The sequence below is a fragment of the Ictalurus punctatus genome, chromosome 6 (genome assembly GCF_001660625.3).
Source record: "Ictalurus punctatus breed USDA103 chromosome 6, Coco_2.0, whole genome shotgun sequence".
NCBI lineage: Eukaryota > Metazoa > Chordata > Actinopteri > Siluriformes > Ictaluridae > Ictalurus > Ictalurus punctatus.
The window spans coordinates 7,649,796-7,665,069 of NC_030421.2; the positions used below are offsets into that span (position 1 = coordinate 7,649,796).

Consider the following 15,274-nt stretch of genomic DNA (forward strand, 5'->3'; position numbering starts at 1 on the left):
AGACGGAGGCAGTCAGTTTCTGAGAGCATGAGCTAATCTTCATAGCTGAGCCAGAATCCTGACGCAAAACAGCCACGTGAGGGTGGGAAAAAAAACCTTGATGATTAAAATCAGCTTAAAATGGCCTAATAGTTCCCTTTCCACGGTCTCTCAGTCCCTCGTCTGTGATGACATGCTAAGGAGTGCTAGTTTAGCAAAACGCTTTTTCTGTCGACGAAGTGTGTTAAATGACGCTGCGTGCACAACAAAAATGCAGCATCACAGCATGTACGAAGAATAAAGGTGAACTGAAATTGAGTGTGTCAGAGTTAAGACCCATGCCTGATCCATTCTGACATGCTAACCAAAGTAATGCTTCCTCTTGTAACATGAGGCTAATAACAACCGACAGAGAGAGACAGAGCGCTTGTTTATGTTCACCAGCTACTGGCCAACAAGCTAATCAGACTGCAAGTCACACACATCGAATGTAGTTTAAGTGAAAGGAAAAGCAGCAGTGACATCGAATACCATTCCATCGGTAACGGTTTTAAATAAACAAACTTTAAACACAATTTTTTTCTCTCTCAAAAGCGGTCGATCAACTAAGACGTGTTTAGGGTCTGGAGTTTGCTTCTTAGTTTTGCCCTGTAGCTAACAAACAAAGGAAGCTTCCAGCCAGCCGTTGAGCATCATGTATGTTTATTTGAATGTTTAAATCATCACAAATTGTTTCAGCTCAGTAATACCATCTGTAAATCATCAAAAGGTCAAGTCAGACCTAGCGTACTATTCTGTCTTAAAAGTTCGGCTAACTGCATTGTGAAAGTGACCCGGCTTCAAGATGGCCGCTTCCACGGTTTCGTCCATTTTTATAGAGAAAACATAGAGGCAAACCGTATCAGAAATCGCATTAACAGATTGAGAGTTGTGCATCACGATTTACACGGTGAAGACACCTTGTTAGTACCACTCATTGTTTGGTAACTGTCTAAGGAGAAAGTTACTTTTTTTGGCCATTTTTCGACTCGTAAGCCAATACATTAGAGAATATTCTCATTAGAACGTAACAGCTAGTGTTAACAAACTGAAATCGAGTGTTCAAAATTAAGAGAACGGCATGATCTGTTCCGAGATGCTAACTAGAGCATTGCATTCTCTCTTAGAACTGGAGGTTAATAATATCCCACAGGTCTGAGAGAGGGAGAGAGTGAGTGAGTGAATGAGAGAGCGAGAGAAAGAGAAAGAGAGAGAGAGAAAGATCACAGCATGTGAACAAGCACATCCAGAATTAGCATCAAAGACCTCTTCGTTCTGCACCGCACCCTTTGATACTTGCTCTCGACCTACGTGAACCCCGCAGATGCTGCTTTATTTCATCTTAGAAGCTGTGTGGAGAAATATCTGTTTTAGATTAACACAGAGTTGCAAAGCCATGTCCTGTTTCTTGTTAGTAAGCCGAGAGAAATAAGAAAAGGATGCAGGAGCTGCTAATCAGGATGTTATTCAAACCTCACACCTTTACCTCACATATAAATAGTAAATACTGTCCAATACACTAGATTGCCTTATAAATCATTGTAAACACTGTCTGGTACACTCATTTACCACAGACAAACACACAACACTCCAATACACGAGTTTACCTCACACATACAAAACACTCCAATACACTAGTTTACCTCACACATACAAAACACCCCAATGCACTAGTTTACCTCACACATACAGAACACTCCAATACACTAGTTTACCTCACACGTACAGAACAATCCAATACACTAGTTTACCTCACACATACAAAACACTCCAATTCACTAGTTTACCTCACACATACAAAACACTCCAATGCACTAGTTTACCTCACACATACAGAACACTCCAATACACTAGTTTACCTCACACATACAAAACACTCCAATGCACTAGTTTACCTCACACATACAAAACACTCCAATACACTAGTTTACCTCACACACAAACACAACACCCCAATACACTAGCTTACCTCACACATACACACACAACACTCCAATACACTAGTTTACCTCACACATACACACAACACTCCAATACACTAGTTTACCTCACACATACAAAACACCCCAATGCACTAGTTACCTCACACATACACAACACTCCAATACACGAGTTTACCTCACACATACACAACACTCCAATACACGAGTTTACCTCACACATACACACATAAAACACTCCAATACACTAGTTTACCTCACACATACACACAACACTCCAATACACGAGTTTACCTCACACATACAAAACACTCCAATGCACTAGTTTACCTCACACATACAAAACACTCCAATGCACTAGTTTACCTCACACATACAGAACACTCCAATACACTAGTTTACCTCACACATACAAAACACTCCAATACACTAGTTTACCTCACACATACAAAACACTCCAATGCACTAGTTTACCTCACACATACAGAACACTCCAATACACTAGTTTACCTCACACATACAAAACACTCCAATGCACTAGTTTACCTCACACATACAAAACACTCCAATACACTAGTTTACCTCACACACACACACACAACACTCCAATACACTAGTTTACCTCACACATACACACACAACACTCCAATACACTAGTTTACCTCACACATACACACACAAAACATTCCAATACGAGTTTACCTCACACATACACACACAACTAGTAACAAGAGTGAAATTTGTGTGTATTTCAAATGTGAATGTGTGAGCATGTGAAGTTGTAAGCCTTGACCAACACTCAAGCAGCACTTCAAGTCTCAGACTTGTTGCAATTCATAGTGTGTGCTGGGGAAAATCCAGTTCCAGCGTCGATAATGATCGATTAATTAAGTTTAATGAGTAGGAACAATGGAGTCGTTCCTGCTTTCCTCACACGTGCAGAGCTGTTCCGAATCTCTGGCTGCATTTCACAATGTGGATTAAAAAGATGCAAAATGAGACAAAACAGATGCCACAATCATGTTTCCCGTCTGTTTCCCGCTCCTCTATTACGGCTCGCTGCAGGATTCCCCCATCAGCCTGGGCACGATGCCACCCGACACCATTCGTCTTAAAATAAATGGCTCAATGAAAGGCAACAACATGGCTGTACAGTAAGTAATTACTCATTTTTCCCCCCATAGAGAGCCACACAACAACCACCACAATGTACTGTAGCTCTGTGGCTACAGATCTGATCCAAACATTCAACCAGACACAACCCTGGGTGTACAGTTTAATATCACACAACCCAGCATCTCGGTTTTTGGCATCTGTTTTCAACCTGCCATAGTTTATGAGGATAACGTTTAACAACTTTTAACACTGCTGCTTCAGGATGAGGATTCAATTATTCATTCAGTGAAACTGCTAGAGTTTAAATGGGTTTATTTAAACAATCGAGGCACACAGTTTCCCCCGAATTTCTTCTGCCATGTTAGTTTTTTTTAAACCTTGTGTTCACGCCAGCAGCAATCTCACACTTGTCTGGATAATCTCACCTGAATACTGTAGATTTGTACTTAAGAACTGCTGCTGTAATCATCTGCGCTCATCCCAGGACTCTTACTCACAATGTGCACATACTGAATCCTTTCAACACGCTTAGTACTGTTTGTCTTCACTCTTCTACACCTGTATACTTTAATGATGTCATCTAGAAGAGGACTCGAGGGTTCCTTTTTGAATCTGGTTCCAATCAAGGTTTCTTCCTTATGGCATTTCAGGGGGATTTCTGCAAAGCTGCTTTGTTGCAATGTCTATTTTGTTAAGAGTGCTATACAGAAAGTTTTAAATGAACTGAATTGTGGAGGTCAGATTTGCTCCACACTGGTGACTAGAAGGCTTTGCGATCTATAATTGACTGCCTGTTGCCATGGTTTCACCGGAACCACACAAATATTAGCTATAAAACATATACAAAACCACTCATTTGACCACAAATCAGATGTCGTCCTCCTAATTCTGAACAAATCAATGATACTTCCATTAAATGCTGGACAGAACTGCTTGTGTACAAATGCATCCACACAGTGCATCAGATTACTAATGTCAGAATGAATACCTATTTAACAGATTACAAGTGTATGTCCATCCAATCCAATCCATCTTCTATACCGCTTATCCTCTTCAGGGTCATGGGGGAACCTGGAGCCTATCCCAGGGAGCATGGGGCACAAGGCGGGGTACACCCTGGACAGGGTGCCAATCACATACACATTCACACACCCATTCATACAGTACGGACACTTTGGACATACCAATCAGCCTACCATGCATGTCTTTGGACTGGGGGAGGAAACCGGAGTACCCGGAGGAAACCCCCTCAGCACAGGGAGAACATGCAAACTCCACACACACAGGGCCACGGTAGGAATCGAACCCCCTGGAGATGTGAGGCGAATGTACTACCCACTAAGCCACCGTGCGCCCTTACAAGTGTTTGAAATCAAATAAAATGGCAAAAAGTCTGGTGCTTTTCTACTTTCAGTAAATCAAGTACTTTTTGCTCATAGAGGGATACTGAGTTGAGTATCCCTGACCGGCAAAGAAGGAACCAATATACGGAAATGCAAAACATGGATAATGACTCACAGTTGGGGGTGGGGGTACGACGACGACTGCACCGCTATCTTTATGCATAACTTTGCATAACTCCACTCAACATTTCTTTCATCACTAACAATTGCTCCGGCCTCTGTAGATCACCAGCCGTCTTCAAAAACAAACATCTGACCGCTTTGAGGCATTATGTTGCCGGGAGGGTTTGATAAGGACCACTAGATTTATTTAAATCAACGAGCGTATCCTGTGCTGAAATGATTATTACTATAAAAAAAGACCATAAAAAAAGGCAGAAAAGTCGATTTGCGTTTTCTTTTTTCTATTTTTGTTTTAGATTCCCAGCCTCAAGTTCATTTAATATAGTGCTATTATAATCCTCCATGTGGATATTCATATTCTCAGTGTGTATACCGGTTGCATTTTTGAACAGCCATAGAAAGTATGGATATCCATTTAAAGTAATAAATCATTCATTCATTAATTGTTGTAATTAGTTGGATTGATTTCAACCAAGACTGTATGGCATTTGTAAACTGATCTAGAATAACCGTAATGGCATAAACTATTCCTGATTTCTTAATCACACTTTAAAAGCTATATGAGTATGGTGTCACACCTGGGCTCGGCAATGTCCCAAATCTGTCTCTGTTCTGATTTATTTAGCCTTCACAGCACAGATAAACACATTGGATTGGGTAAGTGAAGGCAATAAAATAATAATGAAGACACATCTGCGAGTCTATTATTACCTCCAATTACACAACTGGTGAGTTAATACACAATAAACACACTGCTTCTGCAAACTACAGAGATCTGACAACTGCAAATTTGTTTCTGGAGCTGAGATAATGCGGCCCTATTTACAGCTTTCAGAAGCCTGGATACTAAAATCATAAAGATAGATAAGCATGTGTTCAGCTGGGGCTCAGTATCTCACTGCTACCTTGTCTTATTTATTGAATGAGTGACATTTATGAAGGCCAACGGAGCTATAAAATGCTGCAAAATAGTCAGACTCTCAAATAGCCGAGTAGGAGAACCGGGGAAGAAAACAAACAGTGGAATAATTTAATATAACAAAACAGACTTAACTGGCAAAATAACTCTCCAGAGAGAGAGAGAGAGAGAGAGAGAGAGAGAGAGAGAGAGAGAGAGAGAGAGAGAGTGAGAGAGAGAGAGAGAGAGTGAGAGAGAGAGAGAGAGAGAGAGAGGATGAAAAGGCCACGGGTAGAACCAGAGACATTGCTTTAGTAAAGTATAATAAAACAAAGTATAATACACGTTTTTCATGATTAAGATCCTGAACCAGAGATTCCACAAATTGCATCAAGTTAATAAAAATGAATGTTTATTTAAAAAAAAAAAAATCTTTGTTACATATGTGTGTGCAACAATTATTGGCACCCCTATGAATTCATATGAGAAAAATATATTTGAAGTATATTCCCATTGATAGTTTATATATTTTTAATACACCTCGGTGACTAGGAAATTTTTCCAATATGACTTGGGGTGTAAAGGTATGAGGTAGCACGTGGGCCAAATTCTCTTAGTCAGTCATAACAATGGGTAAGACCAAGGAATATAGCCGTGATGTGCAGCAAAAGGTTGTTGAGCTTCACAAAATGGGAAGTGTCTATATGAAAATAGCACAAGCATTGAAAATCCCCATTTCCACCATCAGGGCAATAATTAAGAAATTCCAGTCAACTGGAAATGTTATGAATCGACCTGGAATTGGACGTGTGTCTATACTGTCTCAACGCACTGTGAAGAGGACGGTTCATGTGGCCAAAAAATCTCCAAGGATCACAGCTGGAGAATTGCAGAAGTTAGTTGTGTCTTGGGGTCAGAAAGTCTCCAAAACTACAATCTGAAGTCACCTACATCGCCACAAGTTGTTTGGAAGGGTTTCAAGAAAACGCCTCTACTCTCATCCAAAAACAAACCCGAGCGTCTTCAGGTTGCCAGACACTACTGGAACTTCACATGGGATCAGGTTCTACGGTCAGATGAAACCAATGTAGAGCTTTTTGGCAATAAACACCAGAGGTGGTTTTGGAACACACAAAGAGGTAGCCATATGGAAAAGTACCTCATGCCCACGGTTAAATATGGAGGAGGATCTTTAATGTTTTGGGGCTGTTTTTCTGCCAGAGGACCTGGACATTTTGTTAGGATACATGGCATCATGGACTCTATCAAATATCAACAGATTTTAAATGAAAACCTGACTGCCTCTGACAGAAAGCTTAAAATGGGCCGTGGTTGGATCTTCCAGCAGGACAGTGATCCAAAATATACATCAAAATCAACACAAAAATGGTTTACTGACCACAAAATCAAGGTCCTGCCATGACCATTCCAGTCCCCTGACCTGAAACCCATAGAAAACCTGTGGGGTGAACTGAAGAGGCAGTAGGCTTTACGCAGAATAAAGTAGAGGAACTCTTCTCTGTGAGACTTGAGTGTGTATAGTCACATTTGAAGTGGGAACCAGGGTGTTATTTTCAGTTACATTGCAATGTTGGAATATTGGCAGTGAAATACTTTCAATTCTGCATGTCCCAAATCTCCTTATTTGCTCTCCAACAAGTCTAATTGTTCACCATCACTCTGTCCATGCTTGTTTTTCCATATATATACATATATATATATATATGCTTGTTTTTCCTGCTTTCCGCTAACTTGCGACTTGATTGGTCAGAAGGTTTAAAAAAAAAAAGCTTGATGTCACACATGACCTTCCTGCACTGCACATTTTAGTATTTCTCTAAAACAAGTGTTTGGTAGTGAGCTGATGATGTTGACCTGATATGTTCGAACAGGAGATACACCAAACAGTGCAGTGCTGGTGGTCTAAAGAAATAGGATTGAGAAACACTGCTCTGTATAAACGCACACAAATGCTAATAAACGCAAACATGCTTTCTAATACAGTGCCATATAGTAACGTCCGTAAACAAGCACTCTGTACCATTCTTACGAACACTGCACAGTTAACACCACTGCACTGCTGAGTCTATGAAGCTGACAAAAGTATCAGAATAATCATTTGTAAAGCACTTTGTGTAGTTGAATACAAGTCCCATTAATTATTTTTTCCTTATGTGATATACAGTGCTGTTTGAAAGTTTGTGAACCTTTAGAATGTTCTATATTTCCTGCATAAATACGTCCTAAAACAACATCAGCCTTTCATACAAGTCCTGAAAGGAGATAAAGAGAACCCAATTAAACAAAAGAGACAAAAAATATTATGCTTGATCATTCATTTATTGAGGAAAATGATCCTATATTACATATGTGGGGGCAAAAGTATGTGAACTTTTGTTTTCAGTATGTGGTGTGACCCTGTTGTTCAGCAATAACTGCAGCTAAACATTTCTGGTAATTGTTGATCAGTCCTGCACATCGGCTTGGAGGAATTTTATCCCGTTCCTCAGTACAGAACGGCTTCAGCTCTGGAATGTTGGTGGGTTTCCTCACATGAACTGCTTGCTTCAGGTTCTTCCACAACATCTCTATAGGATTAAGGTCAGGACTTTGACTTGGCCATTCCAAATCATTAACTTTATTCTCCTTTAAGAATAACTCATGTGCTTATAACTCATAACTCATTGTCTTGCTGCATGACCCACTTTCCTTTGAGATTCAGTTCATGGACAGATGTCCTGACATTTTCCTTTAGAATTCACTGGCATAATTCAGAATTCATTGTTCCATCAATGATGGCAAGTCGTCCTGGTCCAGATGCAGCAAAACATTTTCCATTAGCCTTCTGGCCTGTCTACATGATCTTTAACAATCTACAGATGTACAGCAATGTTCTTTTTGAAGAGCAGTGACTTTCTTCTTGCAACTCTGCCATGCACACCATTGGTGTTCAGTGTTCTCTTGATGGTGGCCTCATGAACATTAGCCAATGTGAGAAAGGCTTTAGTTGCTTAGAAGTTACCCTGGGTTCCTTTGTGACCTCGTGCACTATTACACGTCTTGCTCTTGGAGTGATCTTCGTTGGTCTCCACCCCTGGGGAGGCGAACAATGGTCTTAAATTTCCTCCATGTGTACACAATCTGTCTGACTGTGGATTGGTGATGTCCAAACTCTTTAGAGATGGTTTTTTTTTTTTAAAAAAAAAACCTTTTCCAGCCTGATGAGCATTAACAACACTTTTTTCTGAGGTCCTCACAAATCTCCTTTGTTCATGCCATGATACACTTCCACATACAAATGCTGTCAAGATCAGACTCTGATAGATCCCTGTTCTTTAAATAAATCAGGGTGCTCACTCGCTCACACCTGATCAATCTATGGTCATCCCATAGATTGAAAACACCTATAGATTGTATTGAAAACACCTATAGTATTTTCAATCCCATAGATTGAAAATACTTTTGCCACTCACAGATATGTAATATTGGATCATTTTCCTCAATAAATAAATGACTAAGTATAATATTTTTGTCTCATTTGTTTACCATGGCTTCAATTTGATCTACTTTTAGGACTTGCATGAAAATCTGATGTTTTAGGTCATACTGAAGCAGAAATCTAGAAAATTCCAAAGGGTTCACAAACTTTGTGAATATAATCAATCGCTACAAAATCGCTCCGTAAAATTCTCGATTCAGATTGATCAGAAGTTGCGGATTCATTTTCGAACAGTAACTCAAATCAGGTTTATATTCACACACCCGGTTCTGACATCACCGATATACTAAAGATTTCTGTAACGAGATATTTATTCAACATTTATGGAAGGAGTCTCCAGTGTCAGCACTTTTTTTTTTTTTTTTTTTTTTAAACAGCGAGTTTTCAGCCAGGGAAAAGTCTTCAGGATGGAATTCTGATCACGAGATCTGGTTCGTCGTGCTAAATTCGAGATCATGTAAGTGAGAGCAGGATCGGACTTGCTTCGAGGACGTTCTTTGTCTTTAATAGTAACTAAAAATGGATTTGAGAAAAAAAAAACTACAATGGGTTCTTTATCATTAGCATAATCAGCAAATTCCTGTGGTTTATGAGGAAAATAATCTGCAGGTTGGTAAAAGTAACTTAATTTTATGTCAGACCACGTCACGTTACTTTGCTCGTTGATTATTTTCCTGTAACAGCACACTCTCAACTGTTCTATGCCTTACATAACACACCTATAACTAAAGAGCTCTGACACACATGCATGTTATCTTTATGAAGCATATGCTACTGAGCTGAGGAGTTGAATCAGGTGTTTCAGAGCAGGAAACGCTCAAATCTGCACGACAATGACACTAAAGCATCAGGACTAGGATCTTCCAGTGATATTAATGAAATGTTATACGCTGACAGAAGAGAGCAGAACAAACCCAACACACACACACACAAATGGTGTAAAGCTCCCACGTTTCCACATGCACTCACATGCAGTCTGTATAATTAGAGTCTGATCGAAGCACTCACGTCCGAGTTAAAACGGAGCTGGCAGATGTTGCACGAGATCACTTGCTTCTTCTTCGGAGGGATGGAGACCCCAAACGTGTGGTTGATTACGGCTTTCTGGACGGGATCCATCTGGAAGATAAGGGGGGATTTTTATTATGATTATTAATTTTTTTCTTTAGAAAGAATACACCCACGTGAAATGAAAGATAAAACATACACACAGAGAGAGAGAGAGAGAGAGAGAGAGAAGAGAGAGAGAACAGACACGGAGAGGGAGGTGACAGCGTACGAGTGGGAGAAAACAGAGATAGAGACAACAGAATGACGGAAAGAGTGGAATGAGAGACGGAACAACGAATCAGAGTTGAAAGGGAGAAAATGAAAGAGAGGAAAAGGAAGACAGTTGATAGGAGAATAAACAGTGCTACATGAAGTCATAATAATAAGAAGAAGATTTTTTTTAAACTGCCAAGACTATTAGAATATAAATCAATAAAAAGTGTAATATCTCATCATAAGACTGCTGAATTCTCCATTCTGAAATTCTGGATGTACAATATGAAAATCCCGCTACACTTTGGGATGTGTTGTTGTTGATGATTTTCCTGTAACAGCATGCCTTGTGATGGTTTATTGCTCATCTGTGAGATTATAACAAATATAAGATGATAATTTTGTATAGTTTTGTGTTTTTAGGTCATTTTTATCTGCTATATATCTGTAGCTGTCTGCTTTTTTCTTACTGTCACACTGAGACTTGCCTCAAAAGAAAAGTACAGTGTAAATAAAACGTATTATTGTTGTTGCTCCTCTTCTTTTTCTACCTCTTCTTGTGGTTTTCTTATTATTATTCTTTTTCCTTTCTTCGTTTTGTTCTTCTTCATTTTTCCTCTTCTTCTTGTTGTTCTTCATTTTTCTTCTTCTTCTTTCTCTTTTTCTTCTTGTTGTTGTTCCTCTTCTTTTTCTACCTCTTCTTGTTGTTGTTGCTTCTTCTTCTTCGTTCTTTTTCCTCTTCAGGTTGTTCTTTTTCAACCTCTTCTTATTGTTCTTTCTTTCTTTCTTTTTTTTTTTTTTACCTCTTCTTGCTGTTCTTTTCTACCTCTTCTTGTTGTGATTCCTCTTTTTGTTGTTCTTTTTGTTCTGCTTTTTCCTCTTCTTCTTTCTTGATGATCATGCTGTTCTAATTTTCCTCGTCATATTGTTGCTGTTCTTGTTCCTCTTCTTGTTTGAAAATTTCAAACTGAAATTTGTCTAGTTCTGTGAGCAGAGAAGTTTGCCTCTTTCTAAATAAATGCTTATAATAAGCGAAATTTTCTGCCGACATAAACACGGCCGTTTGACGCCCGACATTAGCGGAATGTCTGTAAATAGGCTCAGTAGCTGCTTTATTCTAATCTCTTCATTTGTATATTTTCAATATATTTCCACCGTTTTTGATATTCTTGCAGGGCTTCGTTTTTTTAAATACTATTTGATAAAACTTTTCATATTATGACTTACATTTTATTTGTTTTTCTTTCTTCTTTGTGCAAAAAATGAAGCATGGTGTCACAGCTCAGTCCGATCAGAACTCTAATTCCCAAGATGCAACACTCACTTCTCATGCACGCATGCGCTCACCATCCCCGGAGTTCTGATCAGACACACCTGGCACCAATCACACACACTCACCGCTAGTATTTAGGGAAGTCATTCACTCAGTTTCTACGTGAAGTATACGCTCAATAGCTTGTTTCTCTGCGTTGCCAAGCCGTTCTAGTTTGTTTGTTTTCTCGTGATCCTCAACCCTTGTTTTTGGTTTCGACTACGCTCTCTGCCTGACCCCGTTTGTGTTGTTCGCCCGATCGCTTGACCCTTGCCTGTCCTACGACTACGTTTCTTGAACTTCCCGATTCTACGCTCTACACCCGCCGCCCGCTCCTGCTTCCGTGCCGTTTCGAGGTTCGTGACACATGGATATAGAGCTCAGCCCTATTGCAGATGGCCTTACTAAAACTGTTCAGTCTAGTCCTGCAAGGTGGCTATTTTCCAGATACCTGGAATAAGGGTTTAATATACCCATTATACAAAAGAGGAGACAGATGTGACCCCATTAATTACAGAGGTTGCAGAAAAATTCATATCTGAGCTGCACCTGCTCAGAAACCCGCTACTTCTCTGATCACGTCTCACTGGACAATCGTACACTCTCATACTGCTTATTAACAGAAAACTCTATTTCTAATTTACCTCACTGTATTTTATTATATGGCATTATTGTAACCTCTATACTTTTGTCCTACACTGGCACCTTGCATTGTCGCATTTTTACTATTTTTTATTCCATTTTATTATTATTCCTATTATTATTACATTGTTTTTTAAAGTCTCCTTTCTTATCTATATTGATGCTTTGGCAATATTGTATGTAAACATTCATGCCAATAAAGTACTTTGAATTGAATTGACAGAAGAGAGAAAAGCAGTGAGAGAGAGAGAGAGAGAGAGAGAGAGAGAGATGCAAAAAAGTGAGGAGAGACAGAGAAAGAGAGACAGAGGGGATAAGGACAGGAAAAGAGAAAGGGAAAATTGAAGTCAAAGAGAGAGAGTAGTGTGAGAGAAAGACATGAGAAAGGAGAGAGAGAAACACAGAGAGAGGAAAGAGAGACAGAGGGAGACAGCAAGAGAGGAGACAGGGAGAATATGAAGATGGAGAGACAGAGAACATGAACAGAGAGAGAGAGCAGCACTCTGACAGCACAGTACATGCAAGCCTGGAACTGTCTATCTGACACACACACACACACACACACACACACAATCCCTGATGGACCTTTTGAACTTAATGATTTTATGTTATGAGCTGACGGTCCCTTAACATTCACTATTTAATCTTTTTTTTCCCCCAAAAAAATAACAGAGAATCGGTGAAATCTAAATGATACTAAACACCCTGTGGGTACAATTTGCATTTCTTTGCATAAGAAACGGTTGCATTTGCACTCAGCACTACGTGTTCGGGCTTATTCTAACGTTACTTGGGAAGCGCAGCAAAGCAAACTAGCAAATCCTCTCGACACTCAGCAAAGCAGCTTGACAGTGGTGAAGTATCAGTAATCCGAACAGCACACGATTCTGATCCTTTCTACTCTTCTCCAAGAAACCTCTTCGTGATCATGTTTCACCCTCTGGCCATCACTTCTGGAGGTTAGTTCGAGCAAAATGTGTGTAGAGCCTCACGGGAGCGTTTAAAAACCGAGGAAACGACAGGGAAAGACAAGCGAGAAAGTGTCTCACAAGATGACGAAGTGACGTACCTGGAGCGATCGGAGAAATGGCCGTGGTGCGAGTGATGGAGGAGCGAGGAAGAGAGAGAGAGAGAGAGAGGTGGATACACACACACTCACACACAGACACACAGTTGATCTCTATCTCTCTGGCTCTTGATCAGCTCTGAATAGCTGAAAGGTTTTCAGCAAACAGGAGATGTTCTGAACCGTATCCATTCAGAGCTGCTCTTCTTCCTTAAACTCATCTTTTACTTTTCATTTTTAATCAACGCCGGTATCTTATAAGCTTTGTTCCCTTGGCAGCTACATCACAGGAAAGGAGAGGAAACACAAGAACACACAGCGTTTACTGCCTGGCCCGTGTAGTACTATTTAGACTGTAATCGCCCAAGTTTTAATCAGAGTGGAATTGATACTTTTTGGTTTGTTTGCTAATTGGTCTGCTGGACTGGTTCCACACATGTAAATGTTGGCTGAGGGGTGTGTATAGGGCTGAAAATGTACTCGTTCATTGCTCAGAGCTACAGTATATAGATAAGCACATAGAAAACAGGGAAGCTTGGAGAACATCACTCATTAAAATGATTCAATAAAGTTAGAAACCGAATGAGTTCGAAATAATTTGTGTACAATAGCTAGCGTTCGTTTTCCCTTATATCCTGAATAGTACACTACTGGGCAAAATTGTTTTGTTTTTGTTTTAAAAAAAAGGAAAAATATTAAGCTTTTAATGAAAAATTTGAAAGAATTAAAGAGATGTACCATTTGCTCGTTTCCTTTTACTGGAATGAAGAGTTTGGGGGAAAAGCTAGAAACAGGGAAATTCACTTGTACTGTTTTCTTGTACGCAGAGGTGAAATCATGATAATGATAAAAATGAGTGATGTAAAATTCAGACTAGCACATGCCTAGGTGTACAAAATTAAAATAAAGTAGAAATTTATACATATACACAAACATACATACATGCTATCTCTATCTATCTATCTATCTATCTATCTATATCTATATATATATCTATATCTATATATATATATATATATATATATATATATATATATATATATATATATATATATATATATACACATACACACACACACACACACACACACACATATATATATATAAAATTTCTATTTCAAGCAGAGAAATAAGTCTAATAATCTTATATTTGGTTTACTGTAATCTTATAACAGTTAACACTAGAGAAATCTAACTACGTTCAAGATATTTCCCCTTGCTAACGTCATGTTTTTGCAGTGTAGTGTTGAATTATTTATCTCGTTGGCCTCAAGTTCATGTAGCAAATGTAAAATGAGCGTTTTGGGGTGGGATTACATTTTGAAATGGGAATCATTTGTATGTTACTAAAAGTAACTCTGGACAGGACATCACATACCTTGATTAAAAACTGACCGTAAACACTGTTTCAAAATTAATAAACAATAATTAGGCTTTATTCACTGTCCTATACATTATGACAGTGTTTATTAATTATGCACACGAGACTTATTACAGCAAGAACGCTAATTAATTATGATTTAACTAATTGTAATAAGTTTGTAATTTCGTCAGCGATGTTACTGGAGAATACACCGGGTGTGGAATATGAGCTGATTTTAAATGATTAATGTGTGTATACGGTGATTAAGTTGCACTGTTTAAACTTTATGCTGTTACATATTTAACTAAGCAAGCTATTAAGTAACATTAGACAACGGAATCATTATGTAATACACTGACGGATCACTTTAATAAGAACACCTGTACACCTGCTCATTCATGCAATTATTCAATCAGCTAATCATGCAGATACAGGTCAAGAGCTAATGTTCCGCTCAAACACCAGAATCTGACTGTGGAACGTCTGTAAGTGTGAGACGGGCTGGTTTGATTGTTTCAGAAATCTCCTGGGATTTTCACACACGACAGAATCTGTCTAGAGATTACACAGAACGGTAGAAAAAACAAAAAACACCTAGTGAGCGCTAGTTCACATATACATATGCATCATT

General features: G+C 39.0%; 1 protein-coding gene across 3 annotated transcripts in view; it reads right to left on the bottom strand.

Moving 5' to 3' along the window:
• Positions 1 to 15,274, bottom strand: part of znf385b (zinc finger protein 385B) — a 210,200-nt gene that overhangs the window by 41,736 nt on the left and 153,190 nt on the right. For all 3 annotated transcript variants that reach the window (XM_017469946.3, XM_047156209.2, XM_047156207.2), the window contains one exon: positions 10,006 to 10,116. In XM_017469946.3, coding sequence (XP_017325435.1) covers positions 10,006 to 10,116 — 111 coding nt within the window. The remainder of the gene's footprint in view (positions 1 to 10,005; positions 10,117 to 15,274) is intronic.